Source organism: Pygocentrus nattereri, chromosome 13, assembly GCF_015220715.1.
Source record: "Pygocentrus nattereri isolate fPygNat1 chromosome 13, fPygNat1.pri, whole genome shotgun sequence".
Classification (NCBI taxonomy): domain Eukaryota; kingdom Metazoa; phylum Chordata; class Actinopteri; order Characiformes; family Serrasalmidae; genus Pygocentrus; species Pygocentrus nattereri.
This window is the reverse complement of record NC_051223.1, coordinates 34,138,710-34,162,754: the sequence shown is the minus strand read 5'-3', so window position 1 is coordinate 34,162,754 and position 24,045 is coordinate 34,138,710. Positions and strand designations below refer to the sequence as shown.

General features: G+C 39.0%; 1 protein-coding gene across 1 annotated transcript in view; it reads right to left on the bottom strand.

Moving 5' to 3' along the window:
- Positions 1-24,045, bottom strand: part of LOC108429440 (disintegrin and metalloproteinase domain-containing protein 12) — a 179,802-nt gene that overhangs the window by 54,787 nt on the left and 100,970 nt on the right. Inside the window, exons 7-11 of the mRNA XM_017701167.2 lie at positions 20,453-20,518; positions 18,130-18,201; positions 16,654-16,823; positions 16,226-16,310; positions 7,810-7,958 (exon numbers count right to left, since the gene is read on the bottom strand). Of these exons, the coding sequence (XP_017556656.1) occupies positions 7,810-7,958; positions 16,226-16,310; positions 16,654-16,823; positions 18,130-18,201; positions 20,453-20,518 (542 nt within the window). The remainder of the gene's footprint in view (positions 1-7,809; positions 7,959-16,225; positions 16,311-16,653; positions 16,824-18,129; positions 18,202-20,452; positions 20,519-24,045) is intronic.

Genomic DNA, 24,045 nt, shown 5'->3' with positions numbered 1-24,045 from the left:
CCACGAGCGTCAGAATCCTTCTGGCACGTTACACCTTCAAGTACTGAGTAACTTATGGAACTACGGTGGAACTTTTTCATACTTTCAGCATCTGGAACCAGTTTATTAGCCACTATTCTTCCCTTTTTGAGAGTTTACTTGAGAAAATAAACAGAAACCTCAACAATAGCACCATCAATAATATCATCTAATGTTGAGAAATCATCATTGCTAACTCTTAAAGGATGAATGTTGCACTGGTCACACATTCACGAAACATTGGGCCTCATTCAAGAACCGCTCTTGTGAAGAAACGTATTCTTAAAACCCACTTATGCAGTTTTCACAAAGATTCGGACATTCAGTTTTCTTATTTGTTCTGTTACAGAACAGAATCTACATGTGCTGACTCATCTGTGCTGCCTGTCCATTAGATCACTGTATCTTTTGTTTCGTCATCACTTGGTAGCCAATCAAATGATTAAATATGCCTTCCATAAATAAACCAATCAAAGCTTTAAAGACTCTCCGACGACACAATTCACTTCATTCTAGGAGCAGAAAGAAACTGAGAAACAATGATTCTAAGACATTTTTTAAACTCAAACTCTGATTCCTGTCATTCTTCCACTCACACTTAAGTAACGGCACTATTGCTACACAACGCAGCAGAGTAAAGGAAGCTTAAGGCTTGTAAAGTATTCATCTAGTACTGCTGGTAGCTCCCCCTGCTTTAAATATGAATGAATATGGATGGCCTCACTTCTGCCTCTCTGACTCACCATCAAGAGGAAAGAAGTGAGTGAGATGGTGTAAAATATTACTCCTCTATTTCTTTTTCTTTCTCTTTCTCTCTCTTTCTATTTGACATCCACTCTCAGTATGGTGCAGACTAGCTTTGCAACATCATAATCGAACATACTGTGTTTTTGATGGCTGCAGGCCAAGCCAAACTCACCGGGAAGTATCTAGTCACTGTGCTGTGTCAGCTTGTCTCCGTCTTCAGCACCCATGCTGGAAACCTCCTGAGGCAAACCCTCAAAATTATTAAGCAGAGTAGTGCCAACAAACTGGCTGAGGGCTAACACATGCCCTCCACTAAAGCAGGCGATGCCAGCTTTACTTTATCTCACAGAATTAGCATCATCAAACAGAGTGAGGCACTTGGAGGACAGGATTAATTGTTTGTTTCTGGCTATGTAGACGATAGCAAACACCCAACACTATCTATGGGTAGAAAAGAATGCTGCAATCAGTTCCAGCCAGTGAGAGCAAAGCAAGTGGTGCTCTCAGAGACTTCCCAGACATGGATAGCAAGTGGAGCAGAGCACAGTTGTATAGTTTAAAGTTGCATAGTTTATTACTTAGGATAACACCATCAATCTGTGTGTGAAATGTTGTGCCTGTGTTTAGCTGCTAGCGAGCAACCATGGGTGAAAGAGGAGGGGCCAGAAACTCACACCTCTCTACAAAGTTGTCACTGCCAAAACTGGATAGCACAATGGCACCTTTCATTATATAAAAAATTGTGTTTGTCCTAATAAAAATTAGCATTAAAATATGCAATTTTAAAATATTTAATAATTAAAATCTATTTTTTTAACAAGTTCTGTTGTTTTAATAAGTAAAAAATAACAGCACATCGTCTACAGAGAGCACAATTGCTCATATTTTAATGCACAATTCCTGTTTACCTGCAGAATTTAATATATTAGTACGAAAATAAAACACAAAAAAACATTTCATATTTAGTTTTTTTTCCCCAATATGTTGAACTGTTAAATAAAGAAATAGTAATTGTCATATTTAACCTATTTTCTCTTAGAGAATCAACAAAACATGCCCTTTGGCTGCGCTCAAACTTTTTCATGCTGTATATTATAGATGACGGCACAGAGAAACCGCTTTATTTCCCTAAATAACCATGTGTGTGAATGAGATGTGTGATTGTGAAGAACCTTTTAAGGGTATAAAGAACCTTTACATAATCTAAAGGGTCTTTTTCAATTTAAGAGTTCTTCCTATTATGCGGAGGTTCTTTGAACTTTGCAAAACTTTTTGAAGGTTGTTCACACTCATACATCTCATTTACAAAAAAGAAAATTCTCTAAAGTACCACCCATTGAAAGATTCTTTAGGGAACCAAAAACAGCTTGTCCATTGTGTGCAGAACCCTTCCTGGCACCTTTATTTTTAAGAGTGTAGTTGAACTCAGGACCTCTAAAACAGGCAGAAATTGCACTTCATGGCTGCTGTGTAAATCCACATGCTCCAGTGGCTGTAATAGAAAGGCTTATGTTGGTTGAAGTAGCACGTCAAATGTGTTAAGGCAGCTCTGCAATGCTGCCTCAGCTTCTCTAACTCACATCATTAACAGCTTATATTAGACGTCAGAAACATTTGCTCAACAATAAATGGTTACTAAGGTCTGAAGTACATTTCTATGCATCTGTTTTCTCTCTGCATCTGCTTACTCAAAAAATGATGGAAGCATTTAGAGATAAATTCTGCAGTTAAAAAACAGCAGAATTGACAACTTTCTGTTCTGTGTGAAAACAGAGGCCTTTCTCTTGAAGATCTACCTTCCTGCAGCATTCAGCTTCAGCCCAGACCACCTAATCTAACTAATAAACTGGATCAATGATCTGAATCAGACGTGTTCAATCAGGGCTGGATGTGCTCTTCAACACGGCAAAAGGGTCTTACTGCAGATAAAGTGTCTCTGAAAACTGTTTAATCACATGTTAACAACACATGCAATAACAATGTAACTAGTGGTGCTGCATTCTGTTACATATGGATTACATCAGTACAGCTTCAGTAAATACATGTGTATCAACTTCAGGTTTTACTCACGCATTTACACTAAGTGTATTTTGATGGTGACAGCATTTTGTAACAGTATATTAATTATTATCTCATATTATGGACAGTGGTGGACAGTAACTAAGTAAATGTAATTAGTTACTGTACTTAAGTACTTTTTTTTCATGTATCTGTACTTATGTATTTCCATTTTCAGCGACTTTTTACTTTCACTCCACTACATTTCAGAGTCTAATATCTGACTTTTTACTCCTACATTTTGAGAAATCTGTCGTTCCTTTTGGTTTCTGTGTGTATAAAAACGTAACATGTCAAAACAAAAGAAGTGCAAAGCCAGAGCACCAATCAGGGCACAGCGATCACTTTGTTCTGTGCTTGTTTTGACCTGTTGGTCATACCGACCCAGTGCAGCAGGTTCAACATCAGTGCGGCAGCGTAAAATCTGGGAGCACATGCGTCACCTAAATGATGAACTAACCTAACTTTGTGTAAATAGACCACAATATAGAAATATGTACACATATGCAGTCGAGACTGCCCTGTTTCCTTTTTTCTGAATTCATACAAACACTTTCATTTTATAGTAAATTAGTTTGGGTTAGTTTATGTTTATGAACAGAGGAATACAGATCAACACAGTAAAGGAAAACTTATTTGTGATCCTGAGTTTAAAGCCAGTTTCTGTTCAGCTTGTAACTGATTTACAAAGTAATCTGAAACTGAAACTTTGCTTGTGTGTAAAAAGTGATTTCAGAGCCACTCGGTTCTCCCTGATGGAAACTGTTTACCTTCAGTGTTTTGTGCTTCTGATCATTTTAATAGACGTCAGCGTCACTAATTAATGACGTTCTATTAAAAGACTGGTCTGAAGCGAGTCTTGTTACAAAAATGATAACAGGATATAATAATATCATAATTAATCTTTTAGTACTCTACTAAGTACTTTAGTACTTACTTTTGATACTTAAGTACATTTGAAGGCAAATACTGTAGTACTTTTACTCAAGTTGAGGTCTAGAGTAAGGACTTCTACTTTTACTGGAGTAATATTTTACTTTGGGTGTCTCTACTTTAACTCAAGTACATGATTTGTGTACATCGTCCACCTCTGATTATGGATAAGTTACCATTTTATAAAACAAGAATACGACTACAGCTAGACACATGTGAGGAAAGATGTAATTTCTTGTGTAGATACAGCATAGGTACTCACAGAATGTACAGTGGACTCCAAAAGTCTGATACCACATTTAAAATCTGGTACTTTTTTATTTAAACAGGAATAAAAAAATATGTAAACTATGTGCGATTCTGCAAAATTCCTAGGTCTCTGTGCCAACTACAAATCTGTGTAACTGACCCATTAAAGCATTCTTACAAAAAGCTCAGATTCGTTTTTTATTCCTTCCACTGAAACTCATGTTCAGACATCTCTCGGGTGGGTTTGATCAGGGGCTTTGCACAAACTTGTGGGCTCCATGCCAGCTTTATGCTGTCATTAGAGCAAAAAGGGTTTAAAAAGGTTATAAATTAGAAAGGAATACAAAATAGAAGTATTTTCTCCAGTGGTCTTAGAGAGGACCCCACTGGAGTTAATTACACACTTCCTGTTATCGGTCTTGTTGGAAAAAGAGCACTTTGTTTTACACACGTGTAATTACATAAGAGAAATATGCAGTCATAACTTTCAAGATACACTTGTGTAATTACATGAGTACAAACTGAAGCTACGGCACGTGTATTTACATAAGCTATAATCCATCTGTAATGGTGAAAACATCACAACAGCAGTTAACCTGTTGTTACATGTGTTGTTAATGTTATAATATTAAAATAAATTAGGACCAGTAAATCTCCAGGAGCAGGTTTGCGCCCGTTTGTTAAATAAAAGGGCTTCTCACATTGTGATGTGATTTATTACAGTGCATCAATTAATTATAAGTCTTTACCACCCAAGTTCCAACATTCGGACATTACTTTGCCTTATAATAGGTGAAGCATCCTGAAATATAGTCAGCAGACTCCCTCATAGAATTCCATTACACCAACATCTTTGAAAGTCAGTTCCAGAAATATCCTTATCCCCATGTACCCCCTAGCCTAGAGCATAGTGAACCTTTCCTATATGCTCAGAGCAAAAAGGCTGAACTAGAATCAGCTTCTATTGCTTACCCCACTTACTACCCAGTCCCACCAGCATGAAAGGCACCTGAGTAGCAGATGAGACTGAGCAGACAAACGAGGACACTTGCAGCCTATGGGAACGGATGGAAAAGTAATGCAGACATCATGTGAACATGTATGATTTAACTGCCTGTCGCAATGAATTAAGTTCAGTGTTTCATATTCATTGTCTATTCGCACAAATCATCATCATCATCATCATCTCTTTAGGATTCATTCATATTTACAACCTATACAAGTCTGTGGTGGATTCCGTCTCCTGAAACATCCTCACAGCATGGCTATAAAGCTGACTGAACAGCTGCCTGTCAGAGTTTAGCTGTAAATTACTGTTCTGTACATTCAACATCCCCTCCACCTCACAGCACATGACAGAAAACAAATTAGCAACACATTACATGTGTCCAAATGTTGACATATGATAGCTATCAATACTGATGTAGTGACTTAGCCTTAATCTGGGGTGTAGGTCAATTGGAGCCAGGATAATGAGGCCCTAGCTAAAGGCTAGCGTGGCTGGCCTTGTGGTTGGGCTCAGCTGACCAAATGGAGCTCATTAGAGTGTAATGAGGCTGGGACTGGTGACGTAGTGTTCTGCGCTAGCTAAACCCCAACAGTCAGACCCAGAAAAAAAGGAACATTAAGCATGGTACAGGCTGCATTTATTCATTCCAGTTTCACTTGACAGGCTATGTGGTTTTAGTAAGTGTCATTTAGTCTTATTTTACCATCCTGATCTGTGCTTTTTATTTACTGCCATTTTACAAGTTTTGTTTTGCATCACTGAAAAACAGGCAATAAAAATAGCAACACTGGATGTTTACATCAGAGCTAATCCGGCCTTGGATAGACAAGTTTGCGACAGTGGAATGACAAACTGATTGACAGGTTTGACAACTTTAATTACAAAGAAACAAAGTCTCCCACTGATATCGCTCCTAGCTTTCTGTCACTCTCTTAAGTGTGTACCCTCTTTCCTCCTAACTTCTCAGAATAATTGTCAATGTGCTTCAAAGACTATAATAGGATTCTCTTAACCAGTGATTTTAATTATGTTGTCAACTCCTCAGGCTGTAAAGTTACATAATTTCTAAAACAGGGATCTCTCAGAAGAAACTGCTGTTAAGTAGAATGATCAAGAAAGGAGACTAACTACACACTTAAAAATATCGTTCTTCAAGAGTTCTGCAGTAAAGAAAATAGTTCTATATAGAACCATGAACACTCAAAGAACCCTTTGCATGATTAAAAGGGAAAAGGGAGAGAGGATGTGGTATATATGGTGTATATATGGTTCTATATAGCATCAAAAAGGGTTCTGCTGTTGTTACAAGCATCCTAATAGTAGAACAACCCCATTCGGTGCTGCATAGAACCCTTTTCAAAAATGTTCTATATGGCACCATCTTCAGCACGTTCTCCATCAATCTGAAGAATGTTTTCATGATGCCAAAAAAAAAAAAAAAACTTTCAATCATGCAAAGTGTTCTTTGAGTGTTTATGGTTCTAAATAAAACCATTTTTTTTACAAAAGAACCTTGTTTACGTGTGTAATAATCCAGTATGAAATGCATACAAAATATAAGAGTCTCTTTTAAACACATTTTTGATAGCCTTATGGGTTCATATGCATTGGAAATATTAACTACTCATTAGACACTGAAGTTTCCCAGATAATAATTCTGTATCTGGATAACTCAAAATCAAGTTCCCTTTTAAAGTACAATTCTAGAAATAAAAGTAACACTGAAACAGTTAAATGGCTTCCTGAATGGTGGGCATATGTTATATCTGTACATTTTCAGCCTGGTTTATTAAAGGCCACAGTGCTGGAATAATATTCATTTCTAGAACGGCTTTAAAATGGTTTGCCACATGTTGAACAGAAAAACAATATTTGTTGGTCTTGTCTCTGTGAAGCATGACTTTGTGGTGTACTCCAAGGATCTGTATTCGACACCCTCTTATTCTCTTTGTATGTACAGCCAATGGGTCATATCATACAGTTCACACACAAATAAATGATACTGGCGGTCTGGATTGGATTATCAACTGTACTTCTAGCATCATAAATCAGATAAAAACTTCCAGGAATAAAATTAATTCAAGCATTCTAGTTAGGTGAACCACGACGCATGATTTCTCAGAAGCATGAAATTGAGAACCTTGATTCTGAAGTTCCACCAATACGGCTCTTTCACATTACAGATGCTGCCAAAGTTAGACCCCGCCTTTTACTGCAGATTACTAAATCACTGACTCATGCTTTTGCTTTCACCTTGAATGTTGTAATGTAATAGCCATTTGGATATTTTAAAAATAAACGTAACGTAAAAAATAAATGCAACAGCTATATGTTTGAAAAAGTCAAAGGAAACAATACATTTTTTCTGGGTACCTTTGGGTATAAATGTTAGAATTCTTGTTTTCTGTGGTTATTTGTATTCAATTTGAATGTGATTAATATTTCTTTGTTAAAATTCTCTTCCTATAAGCATTTAATGGGCTTGAAATGGGGTTGTGTACAACAATTTTTGAGGTTAATTTCTACGGCTTGCTGTTCCTGCTCTAATTTGCCTGATTGATACATGAATATATTAAAAATAATCACAGTAATATTATTATTGTATGCTCCAGCCCTGAACAGCACCCCCTGATTTCACTAATGAGCTCCCCTCCTTGAGAAACAAAGAAACGTAATTATTAAAATCACCCTTTCCTTGTTCAAGAGGGGAGCTCATTAGTGAAATCACAGCTGAAAGTGGACTAACTGACAGATCAAGATGCGTATTAGATGATTATACCCTTAGAATGACTTACCCAGTAGATGGTGTCATGATGCAGCCGCCTCTGTCTGCAGTCACCCTGCAACCACACCCCCGCTCTGGAGTGTCATGGTTCATTCCAAAGTTGTGTCCCAGTTCATGGGCCAGAGTAACTGCAGCTCCAAGGGGGTTATCCGAGTGGTCCTGAGAGGGAGAGAGAGAGACAGAAAAAAAGAGATGCAGCAAAAACAGCAGTGACACACTTTCATAAGAGCGATCAATTTCATTTCCACACAAGTAAACCCAATTACTCTCCTGCCTTCGCACTGGTATATGGGTCAGGGTCAATTACACTCCAACTGCCTTCCTAAGATTAGATTCTTGCCAACATCTCCACATGTGCATTTGTTTTCTTTTCATAGAAAACAGCAGTGTTGTATCACATGAGGGGACTATTCAATAAAGCACTAACGGCCTATGTAATTACTTATTCACGAACCCATTTAGAGAACCACAAATCAGGACTGTGTGTTTGATCTAACTGCTAAATGATGCCACAAGTGAATGTACTATATAGCAGTGTTTTTCAGTCTCTTCCTCAGCAAGTGGCAAAGTTGTGTAGCATCTTTGAGAAGGAGATGTGGATCTGCATACCTGAGTATATGTGGGCACAGATTTACATACATGATGCAGAGCTGGATGTGTGTCTGTGAGAATCACCAGTGGGACTAAAGCTAGTGTTAGCCACAGGCAGCTGGTCCATAGCAGATGTGTTGCTCAGTGAAATGAGGACAATATAATTTCACTAAAACAGCTGACCTTCACACACAGACTGATAAAGGAATGGAACAGATGGAGGGAGAGAGGGAAAAGAAGAAAGAAATATATAGATGTGCACACACACACACACACACACATGTGCACACCTACACACGTAGAATTTCATCACTGTTGGAATGAAAACTTATCTCCAAAATGTGAACTTTATAGGAGAAAGGAAAAAAAACGACTTTGAATGGGAGTTGAATGGAAAAAGATTGTTGTTCAAGTAATTTTAGTAAATTTAGTAAAATTCAAGTAAAAATTGCTGCTTTCAAATTCATAAATGGAGATGCAAGGTTTTGTTGTGGCAGTGACAATATATTTGTTCAGTACATGTGCTTCAGTATGCCCTTTAAAATATTATTTATTTATTTAAGTGTGACATTTTTATTTATTTTAGTGTTACATTGTTTTATCCTCTAGACCCACAGCAGGCTGTGATTTAATGAGGTGAACAATATGATAATTATAGTGATCTTCAATACAAATTACATTTTAGAGACAATTGGTTATTTAATCAAAATTTTCCAGTTTTCAATTTGTAATTTTTTTCCCCCCTTTTTGGGAAACATCCCCCTCAAAGAGGATGAGACAGTATTCAAAAGTGTCTAATGTTTGCTGGTCTTTGTTTGTTATGTACTGTTTGTACTGTTCGATCGTGCTGATTGTTTGGTGTTTGAGGTGTTGTTCATTGTTTGAATTCTTGTTTATTCGTCATGTCTGCCCCCCGATCAATCCGTGTTGGCATAACGAACCTGGACTGTCTTGACCCTGACTTTGGATTTGCCCATAATAAATCTCGCTTATCTCAGCACATGTATCCGCCTCCTTGCTCCACGTTACATGCTATAATGTGTTTATTTTGAACAATAACTAAACATACTTTCAGCAGTGCGGGAAACTAGTAACTTATTAAACCATGTTTTTAATTATTGCCAAAAAAAAAACAAAAAAAAAACAGGGATTCACGTGAAGTAATGTCACTCCTCGTACCCATGGAGATATAGTTTCTGCACTCAGACAAGAAATCCTTAGGCATGGCTCCTTACACACACACACACACACACACACACACACACACATTTTCTGTGGGTTGCTGGGGGGAGGTGCTGGAGCCAATCCCAGCAGTCATTGGGTAGAGGCAGGATACACCCTGGACAGGTCGCCAGTCCATCGGTCCATCGCAGGGCAGACAGACAGACATACGCATTCAACACTACTTCAATTAAATATAATTATAACTAGACAGTTTTTGTGGACAAACAACTCTAATTATAACTAATGAACAAACTAAGATGCCTTGACAAAGTTGAAAAACAGTCGAAATGTTAAACCAGTTGCAGAACACTGTTGACTGTTTCTGATAACTTACATGGGTGTATATAGTGACTCTAGGTAGCTGCTATGGTGTTGCTACAAGTTTTCTTTGACATTCCAGCTTGTTGTTATGGTACTACTTGGTGGTTGTTTGGTGGTTACAAAGGTGTTGCCTAGCATGCTTCAATAATGATGACATAGTATTGTGTAATAGTAGCATAGTTTAGTAAAGAGTGTATAATATAGTAAGAGTGTATACTGACTGTGGTGGAATAAGAGACATAAGTTTTTAATATGTAAGGCCCAATCCCATTTCTTATTTTTACCCCACCCTTGTTTTGGAGTGTCACTCTTACCCCTTAGAACTGAGTTACAAAGGGAAGTGGTTGAAATCTTGCCCTACAAACAGGACAACCCTCAAATAAAATTTTAAAAATCGCTTCATTAACAGGCTTCTAGTGCTGCTCTGTAGGCGACCCAGCTCGACTTCAGTGATAGTAGAAGGGAGGGTGGAAGGGAGGGAAGGGAGAAGTTCAACAACATCACTGCTGGGCTTTAGTTACATTTAGGGAATCATATGCTTCCAAAGACGGGTTTAATTATTTATTATCGTCCACTCCTAATTCTTTGGTGATACGAAGCTGAATCTATTCCCCAGGTCCTTGTTTGAATTTTCCTGTTCCACCTTAAATGGTGCAGCAGTTGCGTTCTGGCACTTCAGGTGTCAATACTGCTGGACTATTTAAGGTGGAACGGGAAAGTTATTTTGCTAGCTACTGAAACATTAGCATGCTATTTGTGATTGTTTATGCTTGTTATAAAGAAAATGACAATAATACATTGAAACAACACTAAACTAAGATAATACAGTGGTTATTGTAAATTTTTTAATGGACAAATTCGCACGTGTGGGTTTATTTGGTCGCTTGCACAGCCATCCTGCTGGTTTTTCTTTTTTTTATTCTCATAACACTGTTTGGAGTGTTTCTTTGAAATATCTCCATTTGGAGGGCCAGGTAGACCTAACACTCTCTCCTACCCCTCTGTCTCAATAGAAATTGGGACACCCTACGTGAACACGCAAAACAGAGGGCTAAGGGCTAAGTGGTAGGGGCAAGGGGTGAAATGAGATTGGGCCTAAGTGGAATGACTCAGTGTCAAGATGTTGACCATTCTCCTATTCGCTCCTTTTTTGAACAAATGAACGAATGAGCGAACACTATACAAAGACCCGAGGTCAAACAGGATAAAAAGCACAAACAACCTATTCGGAATGATTTTGTCTCTGCCCTATTTCCTCCTACTCATTGTGTTCACCTGTTTCCTGTTCATTTATTAGTATAAACCACACTGACTGTGTTGCAAAGTCTTTTATGCATTATTGTCAGTACAATTCCAAGCTATGTTCCTGAGTTCCTGGATTTCCTTCTGGGTGTTTCTTTCTTTCTAATCCCTTGATTTCTTTAGTGATCTCTATATCCTGTTCTTTGTTTACCATGTTCTGTTCTATTCTAATTCTGACCTGTTCCACCTTATTTTCTTTATGGATTACCCATTGCTGACCCTGATGGCCTATATGCCCCCTCCGCTGTAGATTATGCTGATCACTGGATCTACACTAATAATCATGTCCTGTGTTTCCATCCATCTGCCTCAAGCTCCCAGTTGTTACGTCATTTGACCACAAGCTCTTTTCCCACATCACGCTTTGGTCACTATCATGCCTTCTGGTAACCCCAGATATGGTTCTTTTTGAGTAAATGTTTCTTTTGTGCCACCTCTCCCCTTTTACATTCTGGCGTCATATAGAGAGCTCGTCTGCCGCACCTTCACTCTGCTCACTACTACTTTAGAGCTCCTTCAAAGAAGTCATGACTTTCCTCTTCTCCTTCTTGTTCCATGGAGAATGTTGTCAGAATCGACCTTTTCTAGGCAGTGTGGTTGGATATAGCTTCCATTTCCTAATCACTGAATCAACAGATCCTACTGGAACAGTCAAACTCATATTGTTCAGTAATCTTTCCCTTATCTTAATGCTTTTTATTTCCTCTTATGTTTTAGACTTCTTTAGTCTTCATTTTCACAGCAGTTCTCCAGACTCACAATCTGAATAATGATCCCTTGACTTACTATTAGAAGGCAACTGTAATAACAACAACCAATTGAAGCAACTGTTTCATAGAGTAGGCCTTCTATGGCACTGCGATTGAACATTTTTGCAAATAGCATTTTCAGTTTCTTCCATCCATCCATCCATTTTCTAAGCCGCTTCTCCATCAGGGTCGCGGGGGGATGCTGGAGCCTATCCCAGCAGTCTTCGGGCGGAAGGCAGGATACACCCTGGACAGGTCGCCAGTCCATCGCAGGGCAGACAGACAGACACAGACAGTCACTCACACATTCACACCTAGGGGCAATTTAGCACGTCCAATTGGCCTGACTGCATGTCTTTGGACTGTGGGAGGAAACTGGAGGAAACCCACGCAGACACGGGGAGAACATGCAAACTCCAGTTTCTTTTTTTTTTTTTAAGTCACAGAGAACACAATTTCAGTTTTTGCAATTCAGTAAAATTAGAACATTTCTCCAAAGAGCAAGAAAGAAAGAGAGAGAAAGGGTGAGACAGAGTGAGAAAGTGTGAGAGAACTTGGGAGTCGAGCAAGAAACAGATCAAACAGAGAGTTTATGAGTTGGAGAGAGAGCAGACGGTTGTCCAGCTGTCAGCTTTAGCTCTGTTCACTTAAAGCAATATTTGATACTAAAGCATGAGATGGGACGGATTCTACATATGATTAATATGGGGGGTTGGAGGAGGTATCTCCCTTTCCATGTCATGCACTGCAGGTGAGTATGTCTTAAAGGAATACTCCACCACTTTTCAAATCTAGACTCTATCTTCTGCATCTGTACCACACCACTGATTACTACAGATATTATTTTACTTTCTTCGCACTTCTAAACGAACAGAAAACTTGTCGACTCTCAACATAATTGCAATAGAACGGCTTCTGAGTATGTTTGGAGTCAACAGGCTTTCTGTTCTCTTATAAGTATAGAGAAATCACTGTCCATGGTCATCACAGACAGAGATTAGTGCTGGAGTCCTTTAATGTACAGGGAAGTTTATGTTTGAACATATGTTATATTGTATTGTATTGTATGGATTAGTGCGTGTGTTTATGTGCTTGCCATGGTCTTGGAGTGATATTACTATAGTATTCAGCCCATTTCTGCCCCAATTACAGCTAATCACCAATAATGTATAAAGAGTGTACAAAAAGCAGTGGGTTTAGCGGAGCACTGCCCAACTAAATGCCCCCCTGATGCCAAGCCTGAAGCAGGGTTACTTGTTTTCGAAGTGTGGCTATAGAGTGTTGCAGTGGGGGTACACAGTTCCCATGTTCAAAGCTTCCAGTCTATTTTTGCTTATAGCTGCACTAGAAACATGGACAATATACACTCATGCCAGTTCTGGAATGAAACAAGCCTGCTTTAGCATAATTAACCAATGATCAGGCTACAGAGCTGCCTATTCCACTAATCTAGCTGACAACATAGATCAGAACAATTCATCAGAACAACTACTTAATGAAATATTAATAAAATGTATTAATGCTGTGAAATTATTCCCTAAAGATATACTCATGCTTTCACAAAGTGAAAGTAAAAAAAACATCTAAATATCAAATAAATGAGTGTTGTTATTTATTATGTTCTATTTCTTAGTCTCAGTAATAAGTATGTGAGAGTGCAGGACTATACATGTTTCATTCTTTCATCATCTTAACTGTTGTACATAATGATTGAAAGAGCAGTGATAGTGAATAACAATAGACTCAAAACAAGGAATTATTTGACAAGTCTCATTTCCCTTCACAAAATATTTGGTGGGTTGCAAGATAAATAGCACCTGTACATGTGGGTCCAGGTATAAGAAAGTTTGGGAACCCCTGCTTTACCATATGTGCAGAGTTCAACACGTCATCCAAACAGCAGAACACACACTTCTACCAGAAAACATTCACTTATCTTTCATAGACATCTCAAAATACACAACTCTGACCGTCAAGTTTCTTTAATTCTTACAGGAGTTTCCTTACTTTCATTACATAATTTAAGTATTTAATGTAGTAAAACCAATTCTTATCTTTCTAACTATCACTGCACGCAGGCACAAATATACAAGTGCATCAACCAACAGATTGGTCAACCAAACACTGCTGGTCAAATGACATGTTTTGTTGATTGTGTAATCAACATAGAGGATGTGTTAACCTAAAATACATCCTATAAGGGGGTGCATATTGGAAGAAAATAAAACATAAAATATAAAAATATAAAAAATACGAGCCACGTTTTATGCTTACCATTTTTCAGCAGTAACTGTGCACTCTAATGTGCAGAAGTGTGTTCTCTGTAGAGGTAGAGGATGTGTTGCCTTATTCCTTCCAAATGCCAAAATCTCCTGATTCTGCTCTCTATGTGGAGAATACATTCTCCCTGTGTTTATGTTCAGCTTCACGGTTAAATGCCCTCGGGAAGGTCTTTTGTATAAAATAACTCTTCTCATAAGAAAACATGATGTCTCTGAGATCACAGAACATCACAACCTTTGGTGGAACATTGTTTACATCAGCAGTGATGCCATTCGGTCAAATAGCCAAAACAAACTATGCCATGAAAGTCTGCAGAGGGTTAACAAATAGTTTAAACATGGACGGATGACAGAAAGCATCCGCTGAACGAGCCAATGTATAAAACACACAGTGTATATAAACATTTGATATCATTCTGCTGTGTTGAAGAAGGATGTTTTCCCTAATTTCTAATGCTGGTCAATGGAAGCTGCAGAGACATCACTCATTGGGTCTCATTGTATTCAGTCCAGTGTGTCTCCCTTTCCAGGGCCCCTGAGAGCACTCTGGTTTCTTGCAGGCAGTCGGAGGGAGATGTAGGGGGGATTGAGACTAATGGCAGCGTTGAGCCACGTTGATCTGTAACGGAGGAGGCCGGCAGAGCCATCGCTCAGCGTCCGGACGCGCCACTTGCATCTTTAATCAACCTGCCAAAGCCTTAGCATCTGCGCTATGCACAAAGCCACCACAACCATCTGCGGCATTCCGGAACAAGGAGTAACCAGAGAAAGAGAGATTCCGGAATTGGCAATGCCATTCTAGAACTGACGACATCTAATGAGTTAATAAAGGGCTGGAATAAGAAAAGGGGCAATGTTTCATTCCACAGCTGTAGCTTCATCACTAATCACTCCCAGAACCAAGCTTAAAGTGCTTTCTGCCTGTCGGGTGGATATGATGTTTCCCCTGCCGACCCTTCGTTTGTTCTGCCTCATTAGAAAGTAACAGCCGTGTCTCATGTAATCGATACATTTGGGTAATTTATGGGGAGTATCTCTGGAGGACTGTGACATAATGTTTTCAGCAGGCATAGCAGGGTGGGGAATAGTAGAACAGTGCAGGGGTCTCCAAGTTAATAATTAAAGTATGAATACAATTTCTATATACTTTCAACTGTCTGGGTCAACATTGAGAAGAAAATATTATTGAAGAATTGCGGTTAAATAAGTACACAAGCAAATAATTGACCTTCCCATGCTCTGTGTGCCTTCCTATGACTCTCCTTGCTACATTGGAAAACGTTTTACAGAAATGGCAAAATCCCATTGACACTACATCCACTTCTTCAAGAAAATTGGGATGATGTGCATGTAAATAATAAAAATGTAAACAGACACAGAACGCAATGATGTGCAAATCATTGTAAAGTGCATGTCATCCTTGCCATGTGCACTAATGCACACTCATTCCATCAAAGATGCTGGCTTTTGAACTATGCACTGATAATAAGCCAGGTTGTCCCTCTCCTCTATAGCCTGGTGGATGTGGGTTACATGATTTCTAAAACTAATTTCAAATTTTGACTCGTTAGACCACAGGGCACTTCAGTCCATCTTAAATGAGCTTGGGCCCAGAGAAGGTGGCAGTGTTTCTAGATCCTGTTTCTACACGGTTTCTTCTTTGGCTTGTAAAGTTTTAACTTGTAATTGTGGATGATTTGTGTTCACAGACAAGTATTCCTGAGTGATTTCCACTACAGAATTGTGTCTGTTTATAATGCAGTGCCACCAGAGGGCCCGAAGATCACGGGCAGCGTATATTGGTTTTAGGCCTTGTTTCTTAAATACAGAGATTTATCCCGATGATCTAAGTCTTTTAATGATATTATCAACCATAGATGATAACCTAATTATCAACCATTGATGATAACCTAAATAATTAACTTTTTTGTGAATAAATGACTGATATGCCTCTTACCATGACGATGCCACCCGACTGCTCAGCTGTACACATGCTCATAATGGGAGCCATGCCGATAGTGGTGCCCTGGAAATACACACCACTGTGGAGGGGAAGAGAGAGATAAAGCATGATAAAACATGCATATCTCATGCATATTTCATTTTCTGTTTCCTTGTAACATTTAGTGAAGTTCATTAAAGATCCTTCAGTCATAGGCTTGTTTTGGTAATTGTAGGACAGGTATGCAGAACATGATTATGTGGTTTATAGGCTCTATCAGCATTTTTAAGGTATTTTGAATATCCCTATGCATTCCCAAAAACACCACTTCAGTTAAAACAAGATGTATAGTATAAATGTAGGCTGTAAAGATGTATTTTACTGTTGTGTCCTTGCTTAAAAAGTCAGGTCCATGGCAGCTGATTAAGCCCCCGTCTCCTAACCTGATGAGCTGAGCGTTGTCATGGGGTCTCTGTGGTAAAAGCTTGAGTTTCCGCCAGTCCAGAAATTCGTGCAGTGTGGTGAAAGGGTCCTGGGTGACGGGACATTTGTCTGAGTCACTCCACACCTCCAAGCCCACCAGAGCCACACGGATATTCAATGCTCTGTAGAACTAAAGCACAGAGCCAGCTATTAGTAGATGCTTAAACCTATGTTCTGCACTTCTTAAAGCAGAACATTATGAAAAGTGATGCTAATCATTTAATAGTTTTATGTGCTGAAGCCAAAGGTTCCTCTAAACTGATACATCTACCAACACAGATCCTTAAGGGTTGAGATTCATGGAGAATTAAACGTTAGCACTATGAAAGTCAAAGTACAATTACCAGAATGTGCTGGCTAAAAAATATCAAGTGACACCTCAATGAATCCCTATGTCCTTGTTAAGTTATTTGGCTGAACGAGTGGAGTCAAACTTTGCCCATTCCAGCCCTTATGGTCCTGAAAACCACTTCAGAGCTTAGCTTTTTCCCTGGAGGGCCCGATAGTGTGCTTGAATCAAACTGCACTCGCTATGTTGGTTTTCTGTCATCAGTTTTCTCTCATTGATTTTAACAAACAAATGGATGTAAGTCAGTGAACCTGAGCTAGTTGTGTTCTTTAATTACTCAACTGAGAACCTTTAAGCTACTTAATGCAGTTGCACAGAATTACAATAATAAGTAACAAGTAAATCCAACATTTCATTTTGGGTAATATACAAAAATAAACAGTCTACTCTATTCAACTTTACTTAAATCTCTTTCATGTAATTTACTTGAAATTGTTCAAACAGCACTGTAAATTTTTTTGTTGCATTACTGAGTATGGAGAAAAAGAACAGACTAAAATATGCTGTGCGCACTGCTGCGAGTCGCCCTGTAAAGCCTGAAATAATCATTTAAATGTCAGAGGTACTGAGACATGTTTGATGGGAGTTTTTCAGGATTTTATGTATCAATGTCATGCGCCCAGGCAAAGAAAGTCAGACTCAATGTTTAGGTCTCAAATGCAAAATCAGCAATATACTGATGAAGATACGATGACAATAGTAGATAATTCACTCGCATCCTCAGAAGACACATCCTTCACCAAGTTTTGACTGAATTCTTTTCAAATTCTCTTTCAACACTAACAAAAGTCAGATTCATCTACTTGTGTGGATCCGAGGCACAACCGACTTTACAAAACTTTCTTTCATACGTTGCTTGCAATCACATATTTCCACTAGGGAGGTCTCCAAATCCCCAAATCCTACATAGTATTGTGTTACGTACATATTAGTCAAACATTTTAGACGCTACACAACATAATTGGGTGGAAACACGACATAACATTTTTAAGCAAATCCAACATTTCATTTTTTCCATTGGGGCCTTTCAAGACTGGAATTGCATGCTACTGAAATGAACTATGTTTAGCCTGTTAGTCAGGTTTACCTTGTCCACGTAGTTGGCAATCTCAGCCAGCCTCTGCTTCACTTTCTCCACATCTTTGCCCTGTTTCTGGTACTGAAACCAAAGAGGGACAGAAAGCTGTATGTTTTATTCTGCTCAAATGTTCCTCTACACTGACGTTTGTAAATGTCACATGAGGCAAACGATTTTCCAGTTCAGCACAGCTGTTAAGGCTGTTCTCCATGTTTTGGCAGAGTGGACATGCTGGGCTTGCTGTTCGGGCCATAAGCCGAGGGAACATAAAAGGGGTTCCACAGAATCAAAGCATGGAAAAGGTTCTTCTATGTTCTGTATGATGACTACCTTTGAGTATTGTGAGCTAAGGGTTGAGACTCAAACCAGAAATTGGCCATAGTTTCCAAAAAACTTATTATTATTATTTCACAAGATTCTAACGGTATAACTGGTGAGGATTCTTATAGCTGCACATGTAACACCAAATTTCCCCATATATTCACACTTCCGCTTCTAATTCTTATAACTAACATAAATATATATTACTTTTATAATAATTACTGAATAATTTATAGTAGTTACCAAATAATTCATAGTAGTTACTTAATAATAAATTAACTTCAGTTAATTCAGTTAAATTAGGAGCAGTGGGCAGCCCTATCCACGGTGCCCGGGGAGCAATTGGGGGTTAGGTGCCTTGCTCAAGGGCATTTCAGTCACAGACTGTCAGCCGAGGGGATTGAACCAGCAAGCTTCCGGTCACAGGGCTGATTACCTCAGCTCCAGCCCACGACTGCCTCACACGTAATTATATCTATATCTTATAATTATATCTAGATATTATAACTATATCTAGTATGTTCCCTGAAAACCAACAAGTTTTTCAAAATGATCCATAAACTAGAAGCTAAATGCTGTGCAGCAATGTGTGAAATACCCCCTGGTATTCAGGGAGGTTCTTATGCTGACTAAGTACTCCAGCATTGGCTCCCTGCTAAATTATGTTCCACAGCTCCACTGATGGTAGCTTCAATGGCAACAAAATGTTTGGCTTAACAATTCTTTTTCTGGAAATGTCAAATTTGTAGATTTGTAATGTGGCCTTCCAAATAACAACTCTGATTCTACACATCTCTTCTTGTGTCTTCAGTTTGGGAAATAAAATAATAAAAAAAATAAATCACTCTTTCCACCAAACCAAAGTTTTCAGATGTGCTGCAGCATATTGTAAAGTTTTTCACAGGTATCCTGGGCATAGTTGCAGCTGCTCGGCTAAGAAGGACCATCTTCGTGAAATAATGTGCAACAGTGCCACCTTGTTGGGTAGGAATATCAAAGACTAGCTGCTCTGTGGATGAAGCAGGCTAAAAAATGAATGGCAGTAAATCATCTTAAAAAATATATTTTCAGGGACCCCCTCCCATAATTTTTACTTTTAATACATTTGGGGAGTCCAAGATCCCATTTCCAACATTTTGTTGTATTTTATATTTTGTATTCTGCATGACATTTATGTAGTTTTACATACCCAAAAGAGTCATAATTCATTTTTACATGACCATTTTTCAACTTCTCTTTATTCTTTACAATTAAACAGGGATTTGTCTGTTACTGTGCCTATACTGTGCCTACTGGCTACTGTAAATTACCTCTGTTTTGATTGGCTGTCTTGTGTTCCTCATTGAAAAAGCAGTGTGACCTGAAACACTTCTTCTAACATTACTATGAGTGAGTGGGGCTAAGCTACTACAGGTTGAATAGGTGGATGTGTAAAACATGAAAGTGTTTGGTTTCGTGATACCACAAAAACAATGCAATGAATTCAAAATGTTTCCTACATACACCCTTTACAGAGTAGAGAGTACCTCCAGACAGGTTCAGCTGGAACTCATTTGGAAAGAAAGATTGTTGAATCCTGCATTTAAAGGACAAAGTTACATAGGGCAGTTTTAAACAGACAAATTGGACAAGGGTCAAGTGGCTGCAGCTGGAGGTCTTCTATATCCTGTCTGACTCCAGAGTAATGACCCTGAAGTGCTACTTAAACAATCCTTCACCCCAGTGACCAGCATCTGCAGTGTGAACCACTGAACAAACTACACTGCTTCACCAAACTGACATCTGCCATCCAAGCCACCTCCCTTTAGCACCCTAACAACAGTTCAGAGTGCACAGCCCTGACCTTAGGGTCAAAGTGTCAAGACGCTGTAGCAACACCACTTCTTCATTCTCACATCTTTGCCAAAACACAGACAGAGCAGGGTGATTTTGCTTTTTTCCACGGAGGAGGTGGAGTGCTTCTCTTTGACTGATAGAAAGAGACGGTTGAGGAGTATTTTTGGTTACCTACCTCACGGTTGTCTGCCACAATGATCAGCTCTACATATTTAGTGTTGCTCTGGGCATGTCTCTTGTGCTGCAGAATGAAAGAGAGGAAAGAGAGGAGAGAGGGAGGGTGGGAGAGAGAGGAAACGGAAAGAAACAGAAGGAGAAAGAGAAAAAGCAAAGAAAGGAACAGGGAAGAAGCGAGAAGGGAAAATGAAGGCTAAATATGAGACAACTGGTGCACATTTTCAATGCATTGCACAGAAGGACAGACTGAATAAAACATGTAAAGCATGCACTCAAAACTTAAAGGTATTTTCTACAGAGCTCCAACCCAAAGCACTGTCTATCTTCACAAAGCTGTGGAGGTTATAATCCAAAACTCCTCAGTGAATGGGATTTCCACTGAAAGAGCGGCTTGGTATTGTCCTTCATGTCCTTGGTGGGTTGAAACACAACGGTCATCATCTTTGCTTTGCGATCCTTTTCTGTGAGCACTTCAATTCAACAGCTCCATACAATGACACTAAATATTGAATTTATTTCTGTGATGCTTAAAGAAATGTTAATGCACATCAGGTTTTGTTATACTGACCCTTTTTATACACACAGTCTTGCTAAAGCAGTTCATATATTACATTTGAACATGCACTTTTACAACCTAAGTAAAAGAATGTGCTGTTTGGTATTAAATCTTAACAGCCTTACCTGAACAAATCTTTCATTACAAAAATGTGTTTAAAGGAAAGAGGCAAAATAACTTGAACGGACCGACTAGTATTTAGCAATTATGTAGCAAGTACACTGTTAGAAGTAAAGGCTCCGTGCAGGTACATTTTTCGTTCATCAATGTACAAACAATCGAAATGTTCCCTCAAAGGTACAATAGTGCTTTTATAAGGTCCAACTGTGAACCTGAAATAAGTTTTTCCCAGGTGAAAAGTACATATTTCTACCTTTTCATAACCCAAAGTCTTAAAACAGAACAATAAAATAAAAGGCCTGGAGACAAGACAGGGTGTGTGGAGTCAATACAACTTACAAATATGTAATTACAATAAATGATGGTACAATTATGTTCACTGACTAAAGGTACTGAGATGTGCCCTTGAGGGTTGGACCAAGTGACAAGAGGGGTACTGCCCCAGTGACAGCTTGATACCTTTATTTCTGAGTGTAGCTTAGCTTACTGGTGCAGTCAGACCCTCCGAATATGCGTGGGCAGAGCATTTGAGGCTGAGATTACAATCCATTAAATAGCAATCCATTAAATAGCAAACCACACGCCTATGTCATCAAATATCTGCCAATTCAAATCATTTTTTAGTTGACTAGTAATCTCAAATAAGTGTGCTTACATTGTTTCTAACAATGTATGGCATATATATGTATATATCTATCTTCAAGGGAGGACTCCAAGGGAAGACCCAACGTTGCTCCAGTCACTTTGATTTCAAACAGGATGAGGTGAACCACTATGTTGATCTTTATATATTCTCCATCCTTGGCCAAATCTTGCACTGTGAACTGAACTCTCAAGCTTTTGACTCTGTATCTTTGACTGTCTTGACTCTGGCTAACAGAGGGATGTTACGGTACATAAATCACATCTACAGCCATCTTATATTCCCACTGTGCACACTACAGCTATCCAAGCCTCAATATGGGGCCAAGCTTTGTCACAGAGGCTTTGTTAGCGAAGATCCGTGCACTGCATGGATGAAAAAGTTTAGAGCTTCTTTAAAAAAGGCAGATCACTCAATTTTAGTCAAAGCGGACCACAGTACTTCAGTGTTTTCCCTATCTGACTTAATCAGCAATTTGTAAAACCATTCAAAACATGAATCAGGTGTGCTGGAACATGAACCACTGTAGCTAAGAAGCTACAGGGTATCAGAATCTGTGTAGTGCTTGGGCTAAGCAGACATAAAGCACTGCATGTGCAAAGAATCCTTTACCTGTGGGGATGGACAAGTTGAAAGAGTTTACATCCCACATCAAACTTGTATTTAAAAAGCAAGATAAATCTGTTTTCCATGAAACGGGCCCTTTCAAAAGAATGAAATTGATCAGAAGAATGGAAAACTACAGGCTGCCCTCTGAGTTTTGATGCCCTGTGAGTGCCTTTGAACACTCTGGGCAAACATCACTCTCTCACTGAGAAATCTCTCTTTGAAAAGCCACCATTCCTTTTTGTTTCAGTGGCTAATCTATTTAATGGGTATAAAAGCATCCATGACACCTTTTGCATTGAGAGCGACTGTGATTGCTGCTCTTAGCACGCCTAAACTCCACCACAGCTGTGTCTGTACGACAGAGGCTGACAGAGCGCTGCGTGAACAAAACATGAAAATGTCTCTTTGTTTCAGAGCTGTGACATTTGCTAGAGGTGAATGAGAGGTCTGCACAGAAATCAACGCCTTTAGGTGTGTTTGTGCATGAGGGGGAGAAAAGGGGGATAAACCTTTCGTTGTAAATCCCAAAAATGGCTGGCTCTGTGAAAGCCCTGCAGTGCATTGTGCTCCTGACAGACATTAGAAGCTGAGCCTGAGTCATCATGCCAATCTCCGGCCCCTTTCTAACAATCTGCATTCAACCAGCACAATGCCTGTCACATTAACCCATCTCAGTGCTTATCTACTGTATTAGGAACCTGGCTGTTAATGCTCAGTTGGACAAAACTTGGAACAAATTGGAAACCCCCACCAACCCACCCCCCAGCCTCAGTCTGAAATGTAAGGCTAGTTCACAAGGTTTTTCTGTCCTTCCCCGAGGTCAGCATATAGGGTCCTCATTGCAAGACATATTAACAGAGACAAAAATACATCTATGCAATTTTAATACCCATGAACTTATCTTTCTTTTTTCATCCATGCATTGTAGCACCTGTCTGAAGCTGATATCGCCAGTTATGGATTCAGTTTGCTAATAAAATGGGTCCTATTGCCATCATAGAACACTTAGATACAACATATTGCCACTGGAAGAGTGCATATGGATAAATCAGGAGAACTTATGTATCTACAGTCATTCAGCACTGATATGTAGCCAAGCACTCAAATGCAGTAGTAAAAGATGGAGTATGGGCTTATACTGTTAAAAATACAGCTATCTCCCTAGTGTTAAACCATAGCCACTTAATGTATGTGGTTTTATAAAACAGGGTGAATGAAACGCAGCCTAAAGACACAGCTGTACTCCATTTCACCCCAGATACAGAGATAACACAGCTGATATTTAAGAATTATAAAATTATAAAATGATACGGTCTAAAATCTGATTGGTTTTTGGTCAGATGTAGCGTCAAACCCAGGCTGAATCCCACACAGCTCCGTATACCCTAAATAGTCTGCTATGAAAGTTTAGTGTCTATAGCCAAATAGTACATCATTTGTCAAGTATGGATGTGGCCAAGAACCAAATGACTATTGACGGTGCAGGATCCAGTACTTAAATTCCCACATAGTGCACTATGTAGGGAATAGGGAACCATGTGAGAATCAGCCCCAGCACGAGAAGAGGGCGCTGCTGGATTGGTGCTAGACTCGTTGTGGTAATTTGGTGAATAAAATGTACTTATAAAGCAAAGGTTTTAACATTAAACACTGCTGTGTTAAC